At 40.7% G+C, this 10896-nt stretch overlaps 1 protein-coding gene across 1 annotated transcript; it reads right to left on the minus strand.

Moving 5' to 3' along the window:
* Positions 1-1250: 1250 nt before the first annotated feature.
* On the minus strand, positions 1251-1560 carry Krtap7-1 (keratin associated protein 7-1). The gene has a single exon (XM_006994263.3). It carries the CDS (start codon positions 1558-1560, stop codon positions 1297-1299), a length of 264 nt encoding a protein of 87 aa, XP_006994325.1. The 3' UTR covers positions 1251-1296.
* Between the last annotated feature and the right edge of the window lie 9336 nt (positions 1561-10896).

A 10896-nucleotide genomic window follows, 5' to 3' on the forward strand; every position in this document is an offset into this window, starting at 1 on the left:
CATTTTGGGTGGGATTTTATGCCCAGCTCCCATTTACATGATGAGATTTTCTCTGGCTTGGGCTTGAACAAGTATTGTGCATGCTCTCACAACCACTGTGAGTTGATAAGCACAGCTGCCTTGTAGTGTCCAAAAAACACTGTCTCCTTAGAGTCCTCACCTGCCTCTGGATCTTGCACTCATTCTGTCTGCTCTTCCACAGTGGTCACTGAGCCTTGGTCAGAGAATATTCAGTATATATGTCCCATTTAGGCTAAGCATTCTAGGGTCTTTCATTCTCTGCACCTTGGCCAGTTTTAAGTCTTTGTATTAATCACCATCTACTGCAAGTAGAAGCTTCTCTGATGGGTGTTGAGAGATGCATTGATCTATGAGTATAACAGTATCATTAGGATTCAGTTTAATACTAAATCCATTTAGTAAAATAGTAGGTTCTCTCCTCCCCACCCACCAAGATTTTGGCCCAATAACAGTGCCAGGTGTGAGTTTCATCTTGTGGAGTGGAACTTCCATCCAATCAGAAAGTGGCTCTTGCTCCCTTGATGTTTGTACCACTTTTGTACTAGTGGGTTACTTTCTTTGGAGTTTTTGGCCAGCGAGGACTTACAGACCCACAAACATTTCCATGTGTTGCCATTGTTCTTGGTTACCCTCCAGTACTTATTTGATGGTAATACCCTAATGCTGAAGACACCATATACTTGGGTCATAGAACATGAAGAAATCAAGCTGGGACTGACCTGGAAGCTTCACTACTACTGGATAGCTTTCACAGTCCTGAAAGGTACTATGCACACTACTGGAGGAGAAAAGTGACCATCAGTCATACCCACCCGTAAACTTTAGTTAAAATCAGCCATTAGAGATTGAAATGGTTGATGAATTTAAGAACATACAAAACACAGTCAAATAAAAGGCCAGAACAAAAGTATGCATGCTGAATGAAATAGATTTATTGAGAGACTAACAGTAAGACCCTGCCCAAACACTCCAATTAGAAATACGTTTAGGTTGATGCAGTTTAATATATGAGCAGAACAGCCTGGGAGGTAAGCTGCCTCCTGCACGGCTAGATTTCAGTCTTTTGTAAAAAGCTGTGTCTTGCTTTCCTTAGCTGTAGATGAGTTTCAGTGTGGCACTGCCATCATGTTCAGCATCACTGAAGAGCCATATCATTGTAAGTTGTCTGTATCTTCCAAGCACCTGGGAGGCTGGACGACAGACATTGTGTTTTCAGGTTGTTCCTTGTGAAGATAACTGGTTGAGGGTCCTGTAGTCTTCAGAGCCATTGGTCCATCAGTAGGTGCTGTAGCCGAAGCCAGAGCCAGAGCCCCATGGCCTGTAGAGGCTGCTGCCATAGCAACAGCCTGGATTTTGGTAGTTACTAATGCCGCCATAACAGAAGTTGCGGGAGCTGTAGATGGTTCCACAGCCATGGTTCAGGGGAGAACCCAGAGGCACAACACAGTTCAGGGGAGTGGCTCTGTAGGTCCCGTGGAAGTTGGTTCCATAGCAAGGGTAACCTGGGAAGTAGTTTCCACAGCAGAAATAGCGAGTCATGGTGGCAGATGTGGAGAGAGATTTGGAGAGACTGTGAAGAACAAGTTACCCAAGTGCGAATGAAGCATCTCTCCCACACTGGACTTTTTATACCTTGAGTTGGTGGACATGACACACCAGTCACTGCACACCTTCCCACAAATTTGCATAAATAAACCTATTATTTTTCTAATAAAATGGGCATAAAGAAACCCACAGACTCTTTGGCCACATTTTTGTTGGCTTTTCTGTTTACAAAGGAATGTGTGATATCTTCAAAGCCAATGACCATCCTCGACACACCACTGAATTCTTTTCATCAGTTTAACTACTATCCTGATTGCGTCATCTGAGGCTCTAAGTCTTCTGCTTATGAACTCCTCCCAGTTGACATAACTAGGCTGAAAAAGCTTTGGCAATAAAATCAACACTCACACCAAGACATGACCACCCTCTGAGATCTTTGACTCCTGGGTAAAATCATTCTGAAACAGTATACAGAAACACTATAAGCCCCCATGAAACTCACTTCCTGTATCATTACAAAACATTGGTACTTGGAAACAGAGGGGTTTTTTGTTTGTTTGTTTTGGTTTTTTTTTTTTTTTTTTGGTTTTTTGATGGTGGAGAACACCATTCAAACTAGGTAAAAGTTGTGGCTGAAGAATGCTGTGAATATATTAGATACCACTAAATTGCTGGCTTTAAAGTAACTTGTTTTGTTTTATATAAATTCATCTCAATACTTTAATTTTTAAGAGCATTACTATAAAAATCATCTGAACAATTTTTTTTTTAAAAAAAAGACATGAAGTAGAGGGGGAGATAGGAAATACATTGGTGGGAGGGCTGAGGAGCTAGAGGGAAAGATATTATATCCACATATGAGTTTTTAATTAAAAATGAACAGATCTTTTCATAAAAGCTGTAAGGGCACTGCATAATAAGATGGCTCAGGAAAATCTACCAGTAATTTTCATCTGTCTCCTTTATGAGCATCTTCCTTGTTAACACATATTTTATTTTTTATGGAAAACATACAACCTTTACTTGTAAGTCATCTTAAACGTTGCCAAACTATCTTGTGGTGGTGGCGGTGTGCTGGCACTGAGTGGAATGATGCCCATTTCAAAGTCACATTGTATCGCATTTGGTTCTCGGTGGCTGGTGGTAAACCAAGCCTGGGTGCCATGACCCAGTTAAAAACTTTGAGTTCTATTTCAGAATGCAGGATGCCCTCTTCTGCTCCTCACTGCGTTATTCCTGTGCAATTGTTCCTGTGATAAGGGGACTCATACCAAATGTAATTTAAAATGCTGAATGTGTACCAATTTAAGCATTTAATAAATAGCCATACTCCTGTGTGAGTGAAAATCTGTATCCATTGAAAGAAAGAGTAACAAAGAGTTGGATATAGCTGGGCCTTATGGTGCATGACTGCAACCCTAGTGCCTCGGAGTTCAAAGCCAGCTTTAGCTGCAGGGTGAGACACTCTACATAAACAGTGTTGTGCGGATATGGATGGATTTGTTTATTGTAAAACCATGGGATCCATTAGGCAAAATGAATTATTCGCACCAGAACTGATTTTACTGATAAAATAGAATAAGAGCTATCTACAGAACATACTGTAAGTGGTTACCACTTCATAAAATTATTATATGTTATGAGTGTATTTATAGGAGATAAGAAAAACATCTTCTAATTCATTTTTAGGGAAAATGAATTAATAATACATATTACCATTTTAATTCATTTACTGATATACATATAGATGTATATCATATATATGTGTATGTATACATACATAGACCTAGAGGAAAACCAAATCCTATTGTTCTGCTAAAGGAACAAAACAATAAAATGACTCTTAATGACATTCTGTTACATCCATAAATCAGTGTCTCACTCAGCCACCATAAGAGAAGCTTCCTCCTGCAGCAGATAGGAACTAATACAGAAGCCCACAACTGGACAATGTGCAGAGAGTAGGAGACCTTGGGACACTCGGTACTAAATGGGATGTCTTCATTAAACCCGTCCCATCAGGGTTCAGGGAACCCTGCAGAAGAGGAGGTGGAAAGAGCGTAAGAGCCAGAGGGCCTGGAGAACACCAAGAAAGCAAGACCCTCTGAATCAACAGCATCGATACCCATATGAACCCAGAGAGACCAGGGCAGTGTGCACAGAGCATGCGCAGATCCAAATCAAATGAGGTGCCAGCACTGAGGGGGAAGGTGAACACAAGCCCCCATTCCTAACCAAGACGATCTCCAATTGACAACGGCTTACAGAGGAAAAGAATAGTTTCTCCAATGGATTCACACTGGGTAGACAAGCCACACTTAAGGGCAGGCCCACGCCCAGCAAGAGATGGTCAATACAAAATGAACTCAATGGTATTTTTGGAAGTTTCTGTGTCTCATAATGCTTTGTCTGGGCATTTTTTACCTTATTAGTCTTTTGTTTATATATCCTGGCTTCTGATTTTGTGTTGTTATTGTGTGTTTGTTGGTGTGTGTGTATATGTGTGTCTGTGTGTCTGTGTGTCTTGTGTGTATGTGTTTCTCTTACTTTTCCTTTTGCTTTGCTTTTTGTTTGTTTGTTTTCTTTTATTCTGACTGTTTGTTTGATTTTGGAGACAGGATTTCTTTGTGTAAGAGCTCTGGCTGTCCTAGAACTCACTTTGTACACCAGGCTGACCTTGAGCTCACCAAGATCTGCCTGCCTCTGTCTCCTGGGTACTGGGATTAAAGGCAAGAGAAGTAGTGATTAAAAATGAACTGTGACTGCTGAGTGGTGACTGCTGAGATCATTGGAACCTGCAATTCAGATAAGATGACAATGGTATTTCATTTACAGAGTCTGCACTTAGGGTGGGGATCTCCAGGGGAAATCAGGTGAAGAGTCTCCAAAGGAATGTGTTGGCAATTTAGGATTCCAGAATCTGCCCCCCCAAAAAAGCAAACAAAAACAAAAATATGAGATTTTGGAAGCTGTTACTCTTAGTACGTCAGATGATTTTCATGAATAAAACCATTTTCATAAACCCTATGGTCAGTCTTTCCAAAGATGCTAAGCATCCTTGCTTGGCCGCTGTGTGAGGTAGTCCCGAGCTGTGTGTCTCACATGGTAAGGAGTGTTGCACATGCATTGCAGGCATGCTGTTCCCTGCGACTCTGGGTGACAGAGATAAACAATAGAAAGGCCTTGTTTGTCTTTTCAGTTCCCTTTTCCTCTCTGCTTCCTGTCTGATAAGAAATGGCTAAGAAGAGTTCAGACATCTCCCCAGAAAAAAGTCCACCCGAATGGCCTCTGTTTTGGTTAACCAAGTCAAAAGAAAAAGATTCATTTTTCTCCCATTTGCTTGTTTTTCTGTGTACTGTTAGACTTTCCTGGAGCAAATTCTCAGACAAATATTTTATTATTATTCAATTTTTTATTCTAAATATTAGTAATAATGAATATTCCCAGGGAGCTCATTCTGTGTGAAGCTCTGCTATAAACACTACATGTAATACTTATTTACATATTTCCCAAATAGAATGCTAGATGATAGATGAGATTATTATGCATTCATCCAAGTACTTGACAAACACTAATTTATTTAATTTTTATAATGATCTTATGATGTGAGTACTAGGATATTTTATATGAAAACTGGTTCCAGAATGCTGAAGAAAGCTGCCTGAGGTGACAGACTTACAACTCAGCAAAATCAAACTTCAAGCTCATGTGATCTGCTCCATGACATAATCACAGTTGCTTCACTATGCTGCATTTAAAACATCATTAAAACTTTAAAAGGGGCCAACTTGTAAAGCGCTTCAGATATATAACCCATTGTGTTGTTTTCTTGACTACACCAGCCAGTAAAGGCTCATTTTGGCTGCAGGAGCAAGCAACCCCAAACTGTCACGCTTTGAAAGACCTAGACAATTTCCTATCTACATCACTCACATTTCTCAGGCTGGTGAGTGTCTCGGGTGCATGTAATTATTATCCAAAGACTTAGGGCGGAGTAGCGCTTTCATGATCTGAAATATCACGGACAGGGAATACTGCCACAAACAGCACTAACTCATTCCTGGAGGGTTCCTGCAGACAACAAGCATTGTTTCCCTTCCCTTCTCACTTCTGAAAGTCTGGCCACTTCCCAGTTTCCCGCCATAGGAAGGGCCACACTCCCTCATACGTGGTAGAAGAGCATTCAAAATGTGTGCATCAACAGCAGTGACCTCCACAGATGGTTTAGATTCCTTACACAGACTGAACAACTCAGGACATACTTTAAAATAAGAGATACACCACCACAGCACTGTGCCACATAAATAACACACTATCATGATTGGAGCCCAAGAAGTGTAGGCTTTGAAACAATATAATCTCCTACCAAAGCCTATACGAAACCCTACTGCCCAGGAATTATGTTTGACCCAAAATCTAGTTGATGCCTGTATGCTCTTGAGACTGCCAATCCTGTCTCAGTGCAGAGGGCAGCACACAACCCTCACTGGAGAGGAGCCAGCCCCGACCCGGCCCTCCACCAAAGGTCACATTTGACCCAGCAGAGAGTAGCTCCTGCATTTCCTTGAGCAACCCTGCCTCGATGAGGAGACTGTGCTTAACCCACCCACTGGGGCCGCAGCACGGACTTCAGACGAGGCCACTGAAGGATTCATAAACCTTGATGAGCTCACTGAAGCTCAGAAACTAAGTGTGGCCTACATGACTGCAACCACAACCAGCGTGTCCCACACAAGCAACATCTTAACGCACAGCCATCCTTAGAGACCTTTCCCTACGAAAGCATCTCTGTAAAACCGGGAAAAAAAGATGTGACCACAGGGACGTGAGAAGCGTGAAAACACAAAGGAACATGACACCACCAAAGAGGCATGCTCACTCTTCCGCAACTGACGCCAAAGAAAGAAAATTGCTGTAAGAGGATTTCAAAATAATGGTCCCCCAAGAGAGGCTCAGTGAGATGGAGCAAATACAGACAGACAGGGCAGCAAGGTCCGCAAAACAGTTCTGATCTGAACAAAGATGCAAACGGGGAACTAGAGACCACTGACTTCCTCATTGTACAGGGGTGGAGACTCTAATTGTCAGAGTCAAAAGAATATTCGAGAGCACTGGTAGCAGATGTGACCAGGCAGAGGGAAAAGAGCTTTCGATTTCGAAGGTAGGGTTTTGAAATAAACTCATTAGGGGAAAAGAAGGAAAGAGGAATGAAAAAGTAAACAAACCGAAGACATACGAGGCATCAAGCCAACAAATGTCCACAATGTGGATGTTCCCCGGGAGAAAAAAACACAGACAATTTAATGAGATCACAAGTCAAATTTCCCCAAGTCTTTGGGAGAGATCCAGACATAACATGAAAATACAGTGAATGAAAATACAGTGAAGGACTGTGTGTGCAAATGCTGATGGAATGATTAAAACTTCAATGAATATGGAGAGACTGGAATGCTGCTGGTCCAGAGCTGTGTTATCATGTATCTCAGGAGATCTTTAGCACACTGCATAGTCAGTCTTTGTCTAGCTCTGTGCCACAGCTAGCCCCCGTAAATAGCAAGTAAAAATGAACCTAACACCTTGACAAAGGGATTTTAAAAAAACTTTTGAACTATATTAATTTACCAAAACCCTATTGTCCACCGATGGAAGAGTAAGACTGCTCTCAGGGAGCATCTGAGGCTGGTAGTTGGGATTCCTCTGCCCGCTGTGACTGCCCACTGAATGTTTCCACTAAGGAATATTTTGATGCCTTGATTTATAAATTTCTTTATTCTGTTACTAGAGAAGCTCCATGAAACTGTTGGAACCATGGTACCCAGGGGAATCTATATCCCCAGCCATGCTCACTCTAATTCGGTTCCAGAATAAATTATCTTTTATTCAGGTGAAAGCTGTGTTTCTTGCATCAAGAATACGAAGGTGAAAATTTATAATCAATTTCAGAATTCTCCATCATTTGAATAGTGGAGATTACTTTAATGATACATGAATTTCTGTGTCTCTAGTAAGAAAATTAAAAACAAAAATTCAGAATAACAACCACAGCTACAACAAAATAATAAAGAATATTAAAAGGCAGCCCTTGAAGTAACTTTCTTACTTTATAAGATTTTTATGGAAGCCTCATAACACATATGAAATTGAAAATAAGAGCTTATCACACAAAAAAAATAACCCAGGAAACTACAAACACAAACAATAAAGTAGGAAAATAACAAAATATCTACAAAACAATCAGAAAATGGCAACAGTACAGGAATAAATGCTTCACAGAAGACTCCATCTGGCCACAGCAAAATACACACTCACCTCAAGAACAAACAGAACACTCTCCAGGATAATTTACACAGCAGACCCCTAAACAAATGGGAGTCACTTTAAATCATTCCTAGTTTTTTCCCCGTCATGTGCTACAACACTAGAAATCATTTATGGGTGGCCCTTTGGAAACTTCATGAATATAGAAAAATTGAACAACATGATCTCAACAACCTGTGAGTCTATGCAGAAGGATTTTAATTTTTTTTTAAAGAATCCTATATGCAACTGAAAATAGACACAACATACCAAAGATGAGAAAGAGAATGGGGAAGAAAATCCCTAAAATTCACACTATAAAGCCAGCACCACCCTGGGGAAGGATTAACCACTGCGGAGAAAACTGTTCAGGTGTGTTATTGCCCAGTCAGGTGACAAGATCAGCAAGAAGACACTGTGCCTTTCAAAATTCCTGGAGGTTTCTAGAAGGGAAAAAGAGGTTTCTAGGTGCTCTCTTCCACAAAGAGCTAATGGATTTGAGAGATAGTAAGTATGCTAATTATCCCAATTTAATCATTAAACAATCTATGCATGTAAGTTAATATCACATTGTACCTCATAAGGGTGAACAGTTATTACATGTCAATAAATAAAAAATTTAAGCACATTTTAATATTGGTTTTGGAAAGACTCTAAAAAATTATATAACAAGATGAAGAGCAATATAAAAATGTTTTGGGATTCAATAAAGTTGAAAAGATTTTAAATATATAGATTAAATTTCTTATATTGAGAAATTTAATCAGCTATTGTTTTACATTGTTCAGTAGCTTTTTCTCCCCTTCTTTCTTCCATAATCAATCACCAGGTGATATAACTGAGGAAAAGTTTGCCATAATATTAGTTTTTCAAAGAAAACCCCTTGATGATTACTGGAAAAATAAGACTTTAATTATTGTTTCTGTTTTTATTTCATTATTTATATGTATATACTATTTAAAGAAACAATCGATAATTTATTACCTATAAGGAAGAGATAAGGCTGAAAAGGTTAACATAAGGTTGTCACTTACCTACCATGCCATCATTTTTAGTGAATATCTTTACTGGACATAAATTACACAGTACTTCACCTCTCCAACCTATATAGCTGCTCATGTAGGATTCATCTTGCTCTACATTCTAATCTGCCTTAAGCAGGCACAAAATTATAACCCTCGCCTCCTTCCTTCAGCAGACAGTTCCCACCACCCTGAGGAGTTTGACTGGGTAATCCATGAAGGGGGTGAGTGATGTCCTGTGGATGAATCTCTAAAAGCAAGGCATCCTGGGGAGTAAGCCCATGGCATAGTGCTTGGCTGTGGTCAACTTGATCAGATGTCCTCATTTAAAATCCCACTCCTCCTGCTTCTCTCCTTTCCCTCCATTCCTGCTCCTGAAGAACTGGTTAGAGCAGCCCTTCCTCTGAGACCTTGCTTCCTGGAAACCCAGACCGGAATATGTCTCAAACACTGTTCAATATTATCTCTATTGAAATATAAGTCACATGACATAGTTTGCTGTCAGAATATGTCTCCTAGTAATGACAGAAGCTATGCCCATGTCTCGCCAGCAAGACTACCTAAACATGAGCTGAACAAGGATGACATCAACAGGCATGTCCAAGTGGACAGGGGAGAGCCCGGGAGGCCTCATCCCTACACGAAGAATCACAGGCGAGTAAGGGATGTCGAGCGCAGGAGAGAGAGTCCTCCCCGGGAAGAGCACAGCAGTTGCTTATAAATGTTACATGTGAGCAACATTACTCAGATCAAACAGGTTATATTTAGCAATATAGATGTATATACATTTATACGTCCAACAAAAAAATTTAAAAGAAGCTGTGAACTTGAAAGAGAGCAAGGAGGGGTATATGTGAGGTTTTAGAGGGAGAATAGGGAAGGGAGAAGTTATGTACCTGTACCTGTATTATAACCTCAGAAATGAAAAAATGAAAGTGTGTGTGTGTGTGTGTGTGTGTGTGTGTGTGTGTGTGTGTGTTCCTTTAAGCGATATAATTTTTTGAGCTCTAATGTGCTTGGGGTTGTACAGCTACCACTTTTATCACTCCAAAAGGAAACCTCATGATCAATGATACTCATTTCCCATTCTCAACCATTAAGCTAAACTCTGTCTCTATGGATTTTCCCACTCTGGACATTTAGCACAAGTGGAATCATACATTACATGGCTTGCAGCGTCTGGCTCCTCTCTCCTCGTCTGTCTATGCGGTAGGTTTCATTAGTAACTCGCCCTTTTTATTTCCAAGCAGCACTCCACTGTACATTCTTCTTGATTCATTAGTTGGCCGACATTTAAATTATTTACAATGTGGGTCCTAGCATGAATACTGACACTCTGAGCATTCATGTGCAGATGAGTTGTACCATGTGAAAACTGGGTGTCTTCACTTTCTTCTACATATCTACATATACTCCACTCTGTCACATCTCAGTAAGTAACAGTCACCTCATTTCTCAGAAGTGAAACTCAGTTTTCTTCTTCATCATTATTTCTTCATCCAGACTGTCACCAGGTCTAGTCAGTTATGCCTCAGAACTGAATCTCATTTCCACTAGCTCCTGCCATCTCCACGGTTGACACATGGTCAGACTACCAGCACCCTACCCTCGCCTCCTGCCACAGCCTGCCTTCTGCTTTCCTGCTTCCTCTTTCCCTCCTCCACAGGACTCTTCAGCCACTGCAACCTTTTCAAGATAAACTACTTTGCCCTACTTAAAAAGCCTTCAGTGACTCCCTATTCTTAGAGGAAATAAAGGTTAAATGTCTTAACGTGACCTATTTCCAACATCATTTCTCATTGCTCGTTTTCCAGGATGCGTCCCTTCTTTCTGTCCTTCATCCCCACGGGAGGCATCATTCTTGTGCTCCTCACCCTTGCATATCCACCTGTGTCTTTTGTTATCCCGGATGGAGCAGCAGATGGCAATGAGACCAACATCCAGCCAATGTGCAGAGAACAAGAGGCTTGAAGTGCTTGGCTCTAGATGGAACATCTATATAATATTCCTT

This window comes from Peromyscus maniculatus, chromosome 12 (genome assembly GCF_049852395.1).
Source record: "Peromyscus maniculatus bairdii isolate BWxNUB_F1_BW_parent chromosome 12, HU_Pman_BW_mat_3.1, whole genome shotgun sequence".
Lineage (NCBI taxonomy): Eukaryota > Metazoa > Chordata > Mammalia > Rodentia > Cricetidae > Peromyscus > Peromyscus maniculatus.